This window comes from Pyxicephalus adspersus, chromosome 2, assembly GCF_032062135.1.
Source record: "Pyxicephalus adspersus chromosome 2, UCB_Pads_2.0, whole genome shotgun sequence".
NCBI classification, from domain to species: domain Eukaryota; kingdom Metazoa; phylum Chordata; class Amphibia; order Anura; family Pyxicephalidae; genus Pyxicephalus; species Pyxicephalus adspersus.
Genome location: NC_092859.1, coordinates 125,193,012 through 125,209,557, shown reverse-complemented (window position 1 = coordinate 125,209,557; position 16,546 = coordinate 125,193,012). Strand labels below are relative to the sequence as shown.

The 16,546-nt window shown below is 35.0% G+C and overlaps 1 protein-coding gene across 2 annotated transcripts in view; it reads left to right on the top strand.

Moving 5' to 3' along the window:
• Window positions 1-13,147, top strand: part of CHRNA7 (cholinergic receptor nicotinic alpha 7 subunit) — a 94,810-nt gene extending 81,663 nt beyond the window's left edge. For both annotated transcript variants that reach the window (XM_072402304.1, XM_072402305.1), the window contains exons 7-10: window positions 446-640; window positions 2,149-2,235; window positions 4,324-4,433; window positions 8,390-13,147. In XM_072402304.1, the coding sequence (XP_072258405.1) occupies window positions 446-640; window positions 2,149-2,235; window positions 4,324-4,433; window positions 8,390-8,935 (938 nt within the window). In that variant the 3' untranslated portion in view covers window positions 8,936-13,147. The remainder of the gene's footprint in view (window positions 1-445; window positions 641-2,148; window positions 2,236-4,323; window positions 4,434-8,389) is intronic.
• The last annotated feature ends 3,399 nt before the right edge of the window (window positions 13,148-16,546 follow it).

The following is a 16,546-nucleotide window of genomic DNA, read 5'->3' as shown; positions in this document are numbered from 1 at the left end:
ATGCCTGCCTCCCCTGCACATGTTTATATATGCCTGCCTCCCCTGCACATGTTTATAAATGCCTGTTTCATTTCAGTGGTGGTGATTAAAGCATTTACTAGTGCTTATATGTGTTTTAAAGTGTTAGGGCATTTTACCACTGTCCAAAAGTTGCAGATTGTGTTTCTGTTTCTAAAATGCTCTCGTATAAACTAGTCCAATGGAATAAATGAGAATTTCAAACCTGTTTGTTTAAGCACTGGGGAAACTGTGTAAACTTGGCCTTATTCTGTCTGTAATATAAAGAAAGACATTTGGAAATAAAAAATATTTCAGATTGCAAGTGGTAGTGTAAGAAAAGTTATATATACTCATTATGCATACAGTAACAAATTCATATGCTGATTAATAATTAGAAGCTGTAGAGAAGGTAAGAGTGTGACAATGAAATATATTTTCTCTGTAGGAGTCCCTGGGAAGCGGAGTGAGAGTTTTTATGACTGCTGTAAAGAGCCCTATCCGGATGTGACATTTACTATTACAATGAGACGCAGAACTCTCTACTATGGGCTGAACCTCCTCATTCCATGTGTTTTGATATCTGCACTTGCCTTGCTAGTGTTTCTGTTACCTGCAGACTCAGGAGAAAAGATCTCACTTGGTAAAAATTACGTTACTTGAACACAGAATTGACTTTCATAGAACTTGTAATGGTGTTAGAAGTCCAGATATGGGAATACACTTAGATGATTATACAGAAAGGAGGGCTATTATGCAGCAAGGTGCAGCAGTCACACATTTTATTATTCAGGTCTTGCCATTGCAATATGTCCTATGACTTTAGGCTTCAAATAATCTTAGATTTTTAAAATGCCATGTAGTTTTATATATTCATCCATTATGGAACTGACAGGCTCAACTGCATATAAAAAACATAATATGTGGAGAAATATTTTGATATATTGAGTGCTTTGTGGTATGCTTAGCAGACAAAATCAGGACTACTTTTTGATTATTGCAAACAGGATGGCTCCAATTGGGTTTATTTAAAGAGTGCATCTGTTCCTAGATTATAGACATTTTTTTCTTTGATTTTCAAACAATAAAAATGTCCTAAAATAAGCCATCACTGACTTTTCTAGCTGAATGTATTGTAAAAAAAAATCATCCTTGAAGATCCTAAACAATCACAAATGTCACAGATCTCACACATCTGTAGCAAAGTGGATCTGCTCCTTGTACTTAACAAACATGTACCTATCCTATCTTGATACAGTCTGTTCTGTTCCAAGACTAAAAGGTAAAGGGATCATCAGAACTCCCATAGTTAGGACTATGCCCCCAGGCAGGTGGCATAGGATTACCCAAAGCATGGAGTCCAAGTGTCTCCTTTGGCTTGTTTTATTGACTAAAAATGTTTTCTGCCTGCTGTGATGCCATTTCCCTATTTCTGATATTGCATTTCTGCTGTGTATCACAGCCTGGCCCTGTCCCTGGTCAGCTGGGATGCAATCTGGGAGCCATCTGTAGCAAAGCTGATCATTCCCTGCAGGGTGCTCTGGTGATCACCAGGAAGTTCCTTAGACTATGTATCTCAGCTTATACCTCCTCCAAATATGCAGATAGCATGGAAGGTCCACTTTCCAGTGTATTCCTGATACCAACAAAGATTCTGAAGTTAGTTTTCAGTCTGTTTTATACCAGTTTAGCATTAGAAGACAGGCTTCCAAGAATCTGCTTGCTATAAAAAAAAGATAAAGCAGCTTTGATGTAAACTTGGAGATGAATTTCTTCACAATGGCTTTAGCTTAATAGGTCAGTGAGGGTTTGCTTCAACATAATGTTAAGGCTTGTTTGGAATGAGCGAACATGAGAATCAGACAAAATATTAACTAATAAAATGTAAACGTAAATCTCCATCCTTATAAACAAAGGCTATAATAAACTCTATCTTTATACATTACAAACTAGTGCAGACTAACAGATGTAGCATTATGCAATAAAGCAATTTAAATTGTATTTAGAACAACAACATACTTCAATGCATAATGCACTCTTAGAGAAGAGATAGAAATAAACTCCTTTAAAGTGGAAATATGAGTTCATTATGTAAATACATAAATTAACACTGCATTTTCAAAAATTTATTTTGTATTTACTCAATTTCAGGTATAACTGTGCTGTTGTCTCTTACTGTATTTATGTTACTGGTAGCAGAAATTATGCCGGCCACATCAGATTCTGTCCCATTAATAGGTAAGATTGTTATGTACATTGTTTTGTGTAGCACACATACACTGCCTGGCCAAGTCACACACACTACTATTTCACTAGACTGCCTTTGGCTCTAAATATGGCTTGCATTAACCATTGTATCATTTGGATAGGCTTACACAATTTCAAAACAATTATTGCACCCAGAGTTGCATGAATTTTTCACCAAGATCTTGTATTGATAATGGGAGAGTCGGACCGCTGCGTAAAGTTTCTGTGGCACATCCCCAATATTCTCAATGAGTGTAAGGTCTGCACTTCAGGAAGGAAAATCCTTGTGTGAAAATGATGATCCTCCTTGAACCAAATTTTCATAATCTGAGCCTGATAAATCTTGGCATTGTTATCTTGAGAATTAGCGTGTGCCATCAGGAAAGGAAAAAAATCTATTGATGAAAAACACTTGGTCATTCAGTATATTAAATTTGTAAGCTGACGTCATTTCTGGGCACATACGTTTGTTACTAAACCTAATACTGACCATCTGAAGCAACAAACATCATAACTCTGCTGTGTGCTTTTTTTTGGCCAGGTAGTATGTGAATGTAAGTATATATATATGTGTGTGTGTGTAAAGTTCTCTGTAGTGTTCTGCTTGTATATTTTTTCACTCGCTTTCTTCTCCTTTCAAGTAGCAAGGAGATCAAACCCCATGTAATCTAGTCGGAGCTTACATAGTAGTATGATAGTGGAGACCAAACCAACAGGTACCAAGCATATTAAGAAAAGGTAGCAGGTCACATGATTCTCCAAATCCAGAATATTTGAGCCAATATTTTAATGAAGCGGTGGGAAAGTGAAGTAATATTATGAATGCTTTTATTAGAAGGGTGGACATTAAAGTGAACCTGTTGCTTTCCTCCATCCCTGCCAGACTTTTTGTGCACATCACAAGTTTTACTTTAAAACTTGGCACGCTTAATTAAAAAATTAAATTGACAAAAAATATACATAAAACCAGTTTATAGTAATGTCCTTGCTGTATTGCAAGATATATACCTGGATGGCTAAAATCTTTTTTTTTTATTACACTTGTTGCTGCAGTCTGATAATGTTTAGCCCTGCCATATGTCAGTCCCCTTTATCAGTCCTTTCAGCTGCTTTCTTGCTCGCATTGAAGAATTTTCTCTGCTGCAGATGAAAAAATATTCTTCAAATAATGGGAATATTTTTTTTTGTAAATACAAGAATAGCCTTTGAAATATCCAGACTATTCAGGTTCCTTCAGACTGACATTCTTACAAAAATTAAATACATGGGCCAATTGGGAGATTTTATTTCAGGTTTTTCTTTACAATAAGAAAGTGTAAAGCATCTGGTTTAAAGATAAAACTTTTCTATGCAACAATGATTTGACATCGTCCTAGATAAAGGTTAGCTGTAGTTACATTTATATTGCAGTCTCCCCACAGCCACCCCTCACAATCTTATATTAAACTGTCCCTGATCCAGTGAGATATATGTGATTAGACTGCAAAGCCTCTGTACAAAATGATCCCAGGCAGGTCCATGCATGACCTGAAGAGTGTATAGTCAGTATGCTTTGAAGTAAAACTTTAGGTTGTTGAGTTTAATTTTTTTACAGAACATACATATCAATCTCTTGTTAATTTTTGAAAAAACATGTATATTGCCTGCAGTGTGTGCACAGTTTTTAGTATACCTCACCTCGTTTATGGTGCAGCCAGGCACTAAGGACATTGTAACTCTTGTAACTCTTGTGTGCATGCACAGGAATTACATCCAAATAGCCAGCCCAATGGAAGAAGATTACAAGTCCAGTACATGTAGTAGAGAAAATGATTACAGTTTTGATCTGTTTTAAAAATATATATTTATATATATATATATATATATATATATATATATATATATATATATATACACACATATATATACAGTATATAATGACTTGTACGCTACTTACGTATTTTCAACAGCTTAAATGTACTGTTTCTTCATGCTTATCAATTTGTCCTATAGTACAAAGCTACATTTTATAAAAGTGGTGAGATGTTTAATTATATTTTATGTTAAAAATTACTTTTTCTTTTACCATTTCTTTTTCAGCCCAATATTTTGCCAGTACAATGATCATTGTGGGTCTCTCAGTGGTCGTAACAGTTATTGTCTTGCAATATCATCACCATGATCCACATGGGGGCAAAATGCCAAAATGGGTAAGTTTAAAAAAAATTATAACATGAATCCCCAATATGGCCAATTAAAATTAACATTTATTGTAAATACTTCAATTCCTTTACTAACAAGCCTGCTAAAAACACACTTGAGATTACAATTTCTGATTTTGTATTCTAAACTTGAAATACTTTTTCTCTTGATTTGTATTAAGTTTGTCTCTTGCAAATATTATGTCTGGGAAAGCAATAAATTGTCCTGGTTAAAAACAAGAATTAAAAAGCAAGCACAGCAAAATTTGATCTCACACAGACTAATTTCAGCTATCTTATTTTTTGTGCGTGCATTAAGACATCCATTTACATAAAAGTTTGAGCAACAAAAACTCTTCTGGTTTTACAATATATCCCTAAATACACCCTAGGTAGATGTCCAATCTACTTTGATATCTGTTATCTCAATATTACAATTTTACACAATAGACCCATACACAGTAGAACACTTTTATTTTGGAGTTATCCAATCATTTTTATATTTTTAGCCTATCTTGTGTAGCTCTTTAAGGTGTATACCGTAATATTTACTTTGCTGTATAGTTTGTATCATATGTAGGACAAAGTTTGTTTTACACAAATGCCATTTAAAAGCCAACATAATTATAATAATAATAATAATAATAATTAAACATTAAAACATCTTATGTATGCATATTAGGCATGTATGCTTTGTATGCATCATTTCTAAAATATATATCGGTAAAATGCTTGGCTTATCTGCCAACATTCTTTGTAGATGAGGTTTTCTGATATCTTAACCTATCTACCACTACCAATGACTTCCTCACCCTCCTAAAATATAGAAATAATTTAAATATTGTACAACTGTTTTAGTCAGAACTCATTGGTGGATTGCCCAAGAATCATAAAGACTTAACACAACTCTAAAATGTTATTGTTAATAAAGAGCTTTACTTTTTTTGTGATGCAAAGGGATTTGGATAAACAAGGGTTAAGTAGGGGTTTAATAAAACAATTTGTCCGGTTTCTTTAAATGACATGTCTGCAGGTCCAATATCATCTCTTTGAAACAGTGGATACAAAAATACCAATGTTACTTTGTATAATTCTATTTCACCCTGAAGAGTATTTAATAACACCTTACCAGACAAGTAGCAGCTGAAATAGTTGCTGTAAATAAACATTGAAAACAAACTTTGAGAAACCTGGCATTTTTTTTTAGCAACAATTGGAAAATTGTGACTGTTTAGGAAGTGACATTGCAACATATGCACTGGCATTTCTTTTTTCCTGTTGTGGCTAGAGTTTACCAGATCATAAAAATGGGTTTAGACTGGCCGCATACTGTCACAGATTCTTACAGCTGGTTGCAAAAGCTCTTTTTTTTAATAATGGTTCACCCAACAAAAGAGTTATAAACTATCTGAATTCTGAACAGGAATTGTATTTTTGTACCATTCCAGCTGAACTTGGTTGGAATTTGAGAGTTCCTGTATCTTCAGCAGCAGTTTCTCATAGGAGTGCAAATTATTTTTTTTTGCTAAAACTAGTTGCATACTCATACATACCATTAGTAGTTGATATTTACCTGCATGTTTTCCCAAGTACATTCTAAAAATGTCAGAGACATACAGAGGGTAAGTAACTTTTTATGTTATTGAACTACTGGGAACTGGAAATGTTTGTGTTTTTACACTTTAAAGCTGCTACTGGAATTGCTAGATCTCATTTGGGAACATTAAAATACAACAGAGATTGCCTCTATCCTATAAATTCATTGTGAAAACGCAAACTTGTGAGTTCGGGAACAAATAGACGGTAAAACCTGAATAATAGGATTTTCGATCTTAACTATGGCATCAGTAATGTGGCTATGGATGAAGTTTTTCAGCGGCAGACCTTGACTTTATTAAACTTTTCTACGGTCCCAAAGGATATTTTGTTCTAAAGACAAAAATCTAACTTTGAAATTCTTGTTTGAAGTCTTGCATTTACACTGTGAATACTTTCTCAATGATATCCAAAACAAAGTTTAGCTGCATCAGATCCAGATTTTCTGGCAAATGCAATATACGTATTTAGGGTCAATATGACCCGTGTGAACATGACCCAATGGAAAAAAACAGCTCATAGTTTTTCTGTAAATCAATGTTTTAGCCCAGAACGCCTGTTTTTTTTTATTTTTTTTTATTCTAACTTTGCAAGCCTGTTCCAAAGCCATGAACATAGTATTACCAGAATTGCAGGGGAACCCATTAAAACATACCCCCCCAAAAAAACAAAAAAAACAAAAACAAAGCTTATTCATTTAATAGTGATAAGGCTTTATCCTAAGTAAATCAGCAACATTTCTGCAAATGTGACAATTTAATTTACAAATTCAGATCCTGAAAAGGACAATCAGGGACAGAAATCATATGTCCCTCCCTTCTGTTCATAACAGGTTCTCTGGGGCCCATTAGATGGGCATTGGATCCTATCTCCACAACAAGTTCCCCAAATGGGTCTATGGGCTGGGGGCTTATTTGGAATCTTGAAACCTCCTTTTTACTGCCCCCCCCCACACACACACACAGATAGCTGCTCCTGGGGACTGATTACTGATACCACTTTCAATACCATAAATAATTTATTTAAACAAATTGACAACACATACTTTCTGATTTTTTTTAACATATAATCCTCAAAAAAAGGTCCCCAGAAGTTAATTCTTCATAAATCTTGTTTTCCAGCATTGTAAAGCCACACCATATATAACAAGGGACGACTGCCAAACCTAACTTTCCGAGTACTGCTGCCACAATGACAAATATCCTGGCTGACTCTATGTAAATAAAGTGCTGGATGGTTTGTTTGTGTGTATATTTAGCTCATTTAATAAATAAATGCTGAACAGACACCCGATCCGTATATGGAGATATGAAGGCAGATGAAGATATTAGAAAATGCCAGATGATTTCTTTTTCTAGTACCTATTAGAAAAACTAGTAAAGACATACTGAATAAGTTAGTCTCATGTATTGGTATTTACAATAGATTTGAAGCTTTCAGTAGGCTTGCTGGCTAGAAACAACCATCGGGTTCCTTTGGTGTAATCTGCCAACCAACACACAAGCCTTTCAAATAGAACAGACATTTTTATGAATGATTCATTTTTTGTAGTTATTAGAATAATATAATACCAAAACAGCTTTCAATACATTTTTGCTTACTCAAAATGTGCCTATGAAGTTCCCTAAAAAGTTTACAGATCCAGAAAGTTTATAGCAAAGCCCCCTCCCTCTATGCCTGTTTTAACCCTCTCCTCTTCTGGGAGTGTATGACTACTTTCTGTGCGGGCCAACTTCTCCGCTTCTCCCTACAACCCCCTACAGAACATTTTATGTAGCTGCTGGGGAAAGTGAGAGGAGGAATATTATGGAGTGACAGCTTTGAGTCTGATGGAGAGGATGACACAAGACCTGAACATTTTCTGTGAGCATACTTGCCCGTATATGTAGTATATGGAATGCAAACCCTGTAAATTAGATTACTGAATTGTGTTCACATGTTCATGGGTACATTAAGAAAATGTATGGGAGCGTGTATATATATATATATATATATATATATATATAAATATAAATATATATATAAATATATATGTATATATATTTATATAAATATATATATATATTTTTTTTTGGACGTCTCTTTCAGACTATCTTTGTGAAATTTGTGACATTGCTGTATTTGAAATACTTGCCACTTATAAAGGGAAAGTTTGATACTTGAGATACACTTCTCGAGTTGTTAGAACTGCATGTATAGGACGAAATGAAAGATGTCTTTTATTCTGAAACTTTTGCATATTTGGCCTACTTTCTGTTTTGCACCTCCAGCTATATTGTGGTAAAACAAAGCAATCTGTATTTTGTTTTCAAAGTCAAAATAGACAGTATATGTAACTGTGATGTTATTAATCTCAATATTTCTCCTAGACAAGAATTATCCTTTTAAACTGGTGTGCCTGGTTCCTGAGAATGAAGAGGCCTGGAGAAGACAAGGTCAGACCTGTTTGCCAACACATTAATAAGCAACAACAGCAGCAACAACAACAGCGACGTTGCAGTATGACCAGTGTGGAAGTTAATACCGTTAGCGGTCAGCAGTCTAGCAATGGGAACATGCTTTATATTGGTTTCAGAGGCTTAGAAGGAATCCATTGTACACCCACTACAGATTCTGGTGTAATATGTGGAAGAATGGCCTGTTCACCAACCCATGATGAAAACCTAATCCACCACACACGCCACTCTGAAAGTGATCACGACTTAGCCAAGATTTTGGAAGAACTGCGTTTTATTGCGAACAGGTTCAGAGACCAAGATGAGGATGAAACCATATGTAATGAATGGAAGTTTGCTGCATCTGTGGTGGATCGATTGTGTTTAATGGCATTTTCTGTCTTCACCATCATTTGTACGATTGGCATATTAATGTCAGCTCCCAATTTTGTAGAAGCAGTGTCTAAAGATTTTGCTTAGTTTTAAATTGACATCTTTTTACAGGTGTCTTTTCCACCTAAGTGGACCTTTTCTATTAAAACAAGTGCTGAAATGGATATCATGTGCTCAAATTGGGAGTATGCAGTGATGTAGACTAAAACTAAAATATGTACAATTCTTAATTTATTTTTCTAAATTAAATAATATGTTCAGGCAATATGATGCAAATACTTTACCTTTACAGAAAACGTGACTGTATAGTCTTGTCAACAGTCTGCATAAAAAATAGCCATTATCCTTTATGTTTGGTTATATTATAATGACATACAACACAAACTAAAAAAATATTTCACAAAAACTGTGTCATTATTATCAGTATGTCACTTTACAATAATTTTATATAAAATTACAGACTGCCATATACCTATACAATGAAATCAAATTGGCAAGTGTTCAAGGAAATAATTATATTTTTATATTATGTAAATTTGTATGAATTATAGTAGATTAAGTATTTAGGAAAAAAATTCCCAGGGTTATTTACAACAGACAGACACTAACATATTATTGTACTTATGGATGCCTGCATACATGCATGCATGTGCTGCTGTGTTATATAGCTGCCTTTCATAAATGTGCACAATTTGTTGTAGTTGCATTGAAGTTACAAGTTCTACAATGAATTATCATGTTCAAGTTCTGTCTACCTGAATCACTATACTTACCACTAAATCACTGTTGGCTAAGTAATTAAGTTGTACTGCCAAATATAGTCTCATGTATATTACCATTAAAGAGTAAGTGCACATTCAACAGTGTGTTCAAAAAAGGCAAAAAATAAAATACAAACCTAATATTGTAGGCCCCCCTATTACTAATAGCTCTTGTTTACTCATCTACTGCAGGATATTCGTATTTTATTGATCTCAATGCTATTCAAGCAGCTATAAACAGAACCCAAATGAAAAAAAAGATAGGGGAACATTAGGCAGCCATAGGAAAATAGACACAATTACATAACGTAGCAGTTCCAGCTACTCTAACATAGGCAGAAAACAGCACCAATCACGTGGTGGTGGGAGAATAATCTATAGTGGCATTAAACATGTGAAACTAGGACCTGCAGACTGGATTCCTATTTATTTTTTTAAGTGGGGGAATCCTTTAAAAGTGCACTGACCCTTTAAAAATTCAAGGGTTCACAAGAGCCAAAAGTACACTTTGTGCTTTAGCTGTACCTTTTAGTTATCCATACAATTTATTATTATTATTACACAGCGCTTATTTATATAGCGCCATCATATTACGCAGTGCTGTACATAGTCCATAGTCGTGTCACTAACTGTCCCTCAAAGGAGCTCACAATCTATTCTCTCTATCATAGTCATATGTCATTAAGTCTAAGGGAGTTAGTCAATTGTTAGGGAGAAGCCAATTAACCTCACTGCATGTTTTTGGAATGTGGGAGGAAACCGGAGTACCCGGAGGAAACCCATGCAGACACGGGGAGAACCTGCAAACTCCATGCAGATAATGTCCTGGCTGGGGATCGAACCTGGGACCTAGCGCTGCAAAGGCCATCGTGCTTTTGATATAATAATTGTATCAAAAAGGATATAAAAGAAGACCAAATTAGTGACTGCAACCTTCCATCATGCTAACACAGAAGGTCTTGTGAGTTTACCCAAGAGAAAGGTAAATGGCAGATGTCAATTAAATAACAGTTGTCATTTATAAGTGCAGGTTTTAAATCAATACAAACAACTTGATAGGATTAAAACACAATGGGCACAATGGGTATGACTTTTGAAAGCACTGGAGAAGATAGACTATCATGGGAGAACCTTGGTGATCCAGCAAACCCAGATTGATCTAATTCAGAATTAAAAGCATTTACCAAATAGCAAATCAAGAAATCAATTCTAGGTTTACTGGATCACCCAGGTTCACCTATATTAGCCTATATTCTCCAGTCTTGGAGAGCTTTAATAAGTAAGGCAGTTTTACAATAGGTCTTTTATATCATTAGAATTTTAGTATTTTTTTTACCATAGTGAATAAATAGTGAAAATTCCACATTGATGCACAAAACAAATCTACCTAAATAACACATTTAGATGCATAAAAGAAAAAATAAGTAATTAGCACTGCAATCAAACATATATGTATAAAAGGTCTCACAGTTCTTAAAGTAGTCGGTATGAACATGTTTTCAGCTTGCCAATAAACAAAACAAAGTCATATCTAGCAGTTATTGGCTTGGACATGGAAAACGTTAAGGGAGTGTTTCAGACACATTATTATTCAACAGTAAACTAATTGCATTTTATTTGTAGCTGATATTTCAATATGAACTTAAAGCTGCAGCAGTAGCTCCACTAAAGCTTTGAATTTACAAATCCACTCCACAGGGAATAAGTGGTGAGTTTGGGGCTTGAGAAACATGTAATCGTTTAAAAGTTACAATTGTTTTTGGGGCACAGAAATTTAACAGTTAATCCTGGAATGGATTTCTTCAAAGTCATTTGCTATTTGTTAGCAAATGTTTTCAATTTCTATTCCTGGTTTGCTGGATCACCCAGCTTTACTGATGAAAGTGTATCCACTCCAGCCGTGAAGAGCTTTAATAAATCAGGCCCAAGGTCCCTAAATCTTGAAATCAATTCAAAAATTCCATGTCACATTTTTTCTAGTTCTGGCAGATTTGACTTTTTGACTTCTTTCCATACACAACATTCATTGTATTATATGTCCAAAATACCAGAAGTTAAAAAAAATCATTTGGATTGTTTGATGTTGTATACACACCTTACATTTACACCTGTCTGTTGTAAATAACCCATCATATATTACATATCTTGCAGAACTGTATTGCCAAATATCACTGATGTGAAAAGTACTGTCAGCAATAGCTTTGTAATTACTTTAAAAACATTTTAAAAGTCTTTTAGAATAGCAAGTAGAATCTTTCCAATCTGTCTCAAATTACTGTTCATTTTACCATATTTGTTGTAAGATGTTCAGTCTGTATGCACAGTGATATGGAAAAAGTGCTATGATGTCATACAGGAAAATGTAGAAGTTACTATTTCTGTATGTTGCAATAAATTTTACATTATAAACATGTGTTTCCCATAATATTAATGGATTTATCACAAGCCTTCTATGATTTTTTTGTGTTTTGATACTAATTATGGAATTGCTAAAGTGTGGTGAATGCATACTAAAAAACTGCCACTAAACACTAACAGAGTTAGTTAAGAGAGAAAGAGGAACGGAGGTCAAATTGTAGCTAGAGAGGCTACAAGGCTAGAGATCACCCAGGGCTGTACTGCCAGAAGAAATATATTTAATGATTTATTAAGTCTGATCCTAATGAAACACATTCAACCTGCAACTGGATATAATTTACAGATTTTTTTTATTCTGTTGGCAATTTATAAACTTTGTTTTCAAGTAATTTTGTAGCAGGTAATTGAAAAGAAAAAGTCACATGGATAACTTTTTTTTTAGACCAGATGCCTTTCAATATTAGGCAATGATGTCCTGAAGCGTCTGCCTAAAGCCACTTGTCACTTTTAGAAACCACAGTGTTCCATCGCAGTCATGTGCACAAAATAGTTTTACACTTGGAAGCAGTTGGGACTGCAGTTGAGCCAGTGACAGAACCCTATAATTTACCATGGGTCTGAAATGGGGGTCAGTTTTATACTACTAATATAAATATAAACTCTCCTATGTGGCTGAGTCTTGGTTCATTAATTTATTTTGAACCTGGAAATAGATATCAAATAGCAGATCTGTAATACAATGTTTGCTAATGAAAAGTAGATAGGAGATTTAAAGGGGTTCTTAAAGTATTGGTCTTCCCTTCGGGATTCTGAAAATTTCATAATTATGTGGGCACTTGCTGGTCACTAGCCAAAGCTAACATATTACTTCTGGGTGGGCTCCTGTATGGTAAGCAACAACCAAAGAAGGAATTAAAAAAAAATGGGAAAGCACACTTTATGAGGAATCTTGTTTCTGCCAAGGACACCCGGACAACTACATATGATTGGTCTTCTATATCTAAAAAAAATCTATTTAATCTATTTAATCTATATCTATTTAAAAAAAACAATATATATTCAGATACTTAAATACAGGAAACTGTTAAAGATCCAAAGAATGTATGATTGCAAGTATAATGGATTTGAGGTATATGTAACCTTCAACAACATAATAAATAAACTGATGCATTTGTGCCTACTTACAAACCATAAATCACATTTCAACACTGTGTGGTTATTGTGTGTAGTTGGGGAAGACCAACTGGCTACCAAAATCAATAGCATAATGGTTATTTGAACTTCATATGTCTCTAAAGGTTTTATGGTATCTTACAAGACAAGATTATATATGGATTTTACCTTGAAAAGCACAACGACTGATAGATATTTAAACTGCCCTTTAAACAGTAATTGTGTTACTTTGGTGTCTATCTTTTAGACAGATTGTTGAGTATGAAAAAGTGCATTTTATATCAAATCAATAGGACATACATTTAGTCAGGCATTTTATTTCTGAAACAAGGCATAAATTAGGTAAAGTGAGAATTTGTTTCCTGCACATCTGGTACTTGTCACTCTTTCAAAAGGCAGGGTAATTGGTTAAATGAACCATTTATGTTGCCTCATATGATTCATCATTAATGGCTCATTTGATGTATGTTCCAAATTCACCTTACAATCTCTCTATGATGCGTTTGAATAGACATCGGTATGTGTTTTTGAATTATTAGAATCAGGATTTCTGTTATAGCTGCATTACTAAAATTCCCCAGTTGTTAAGTCTTTAGCGTTGAATAACCCCATTTAACCTAAAAATAGGTTGTTTCAAAACCTTTAAAAAAACCTTTGTTTACTTACTTAATGTATAAAAGCATTAAAAGTATGTTGATAATATAGCAATAAAAAGGCTAAACATCTTGTAGGTACTTAAGCATCAAGCAGATACTTTAGGACAAGGGCTTTAAAAAAATGTGGCCCCCTCCTAAACCATTTCAGCTCATGAATCTTTATACCCCTTAAAGCCCAAAGCAGTTTTTACATTTCGGCTATGGGTCTGTTTATTGGACAAATTCCTAATAAATCAAATAAATGTATATATTGTTTTTTAACAACAAAGGCTATTTTAATGCAATCTATAGACAACAATATATGACAAAAATATATAAAAAGATTTCTAATTTATAATGACATTTTGGAACAAAAAATGTATAAAAGAAATAATGGCGCTTTTTAATGTTTTATTTTGTTACATTTATTGTGACATGAAAAAACATTAAAATGTGTATGTATTATTAGTTTATAAACATAATAGTGTCGGGGACTGAGGAACTAATGAGTTACCGGGGACTGATTAACTAAGGATTAATAAGAGGTTAAATAGAAAGAAATTACAAACTTTTTTGCTTGTAAGATTGCTATAAAGGATACCACAATATGCATTTATCCTTATCACCCTTACAAACCTAACTCATCCTACCATTCTGCAGTTGTCTATCAAGGTGTAAATTGGGGAGTATGAGGAACTGGGATAAGAATTCTATAATGATCCTAAAATTGAATTACAAAATGGTTTAATAGATTTGCTAAACCATAAAACATACCAGAGAACCCAAGTCTCTGCATTGTCACCAGCACAACAGGTAATACTGGGGAGAAACTTTGGGGAGTTTATAGAGAATAAAGTATCATCTATAAAGAATCTTTTCATAAAGTTCCCAAGGATCTGCACAATGAGAGGTCTTCTGAGAATCATGTAAAGCACATCTCCAGTAAGAGACAGAGTACCAATTTTTAGTGTGGGTATGCAGTAAACACCAAACGGAAATATCAAAAATATAATGTAAAGTGTCTGGCCTTGGAATTATTTTTTTGTTTTATCTATTTAATAATTGCACACATTTCTTTAGAATTACACATTGAATACCCATGCCTTACTGATAAATTAAACCATTTACTTAGATCAAGCTCACTTATTCTATTCTTTTTTTTGTAATTATATTTTTATTGAAATTTTAAAACAGGGTACAGAAAGGAAAAAAGGGGGGGAAACACAGAAGGGGGTAGTAACACTATAAAAAATGCAGCAAAACATATTCCAGAGTCACAGGAAAAATAAACAGTGTACAATAGCTTTTACAATACAGATTGTAAACCTCAAAAGGTGTAAACCAATAAAACCTGAGCTGAAAAACATTATACATTTAAGAAAGAGGGGCCTCAAAGGTATCAGCCACATAAATTTGCATAATAATGATCCCATGCCTCCCAAACCGAGTCAAATTTGGCCATCATGTCTCTAATAATTGCTGTAAGGTACTCCATAAGGCGGATCTCATGTATCCGTGTGTGAAGATCCTCTAGCGAAGGTGGAAACTTCGATTTCCATCTGGAGGCTATCAGCGTGCGCGCTGCAACCAAAATATGGGATATCAGTTTACAGGATGTTTTTGGCAGGGTTGAGTGAGGACGCCCTAAAAGATGGTGAAGGGGGTCTAATGTTTAAATGTTCCTGAGTCACCGCTGATATCAAGTCATTAACTCGTGACCAGTATGGTTGGATCAGAGGACAGAACCAGAAAATATGTTCTAATGTACCACGGTGGGTACCACATCTCCAGCACATAGGATCAACATTAGGGAACAACCGGTGAAGCACCGTCGGTGTGTGATACCATCGAAGGACAATTTTGTATAAATTTTCTTTGTACAGGGCACATATAGAACTTTTATGAGCTGCCTCCCAGATATCAAGCCAGTCTTCAGAGGTTAAGGACTGACCTAAAACTTCCTCCCATTTGAGCATATAACCAAATTTAAGGGAACTGCCCCGTATAGAGGCGTGCAAAATACGGTAAATAGAGGAGATCGTTCCTTTGGTGTAGGGGCCCTCCATACAGAGTCGCTCAAATGCAGTGAGGGCCTGGAAGGTGGCCGAGGGTTGTAAAGACAAGACATAATGCCTTATCTGCAGGTAGGCATAGAATGAGGACCGAGGTAGTTCAACTCTGTCACCCAGTTCAGCAAAGGTAAGTAGCCGCCGCTCAACCGGGTGCAGAATGTGCCGAATGTGAAATAAACCTCCATCCCTCCAGGGGCCAGCCACTGAATTCGAAAGACTATCTGGTATCTGAGGGTTAAAGATTATGGAAGTTAATCTCGAAGGGGAGGATGCCAGATCATATTTAGCCCTGCTTGCTCTCCACACGTCCCTCGTGAAAACCATAGGTGCTGTCAAATCAGATCCCTTCAACAATAAGGAAGAGCTCCACAACATAGCATTAGGGTGAATAGGGGCTATCCATTCCTTCTCCAGTTCTGCACATATACTAGGTGGATATGGGGAGGACCACATCAAAAGATGTCGTAGTTGGGCCGCCAGATAATACTTATGGACATCTGGGGCCCCCAGCCCTCCCGCCTCCCGGGGTGTACAAACAATACGTTTAGCTACTGTGTCTTTTATAAGCCCAGATAAATTGCAAGAATTCCGTCTGGACCCTTTTCAGAGCCGATAGCGGTATTCTAACTGGCAAAGTCTCAAATAAATAAAGCAATTTAGGGAGAAGCATCATTTTAACTGAAGCAATCCTACCCAGTA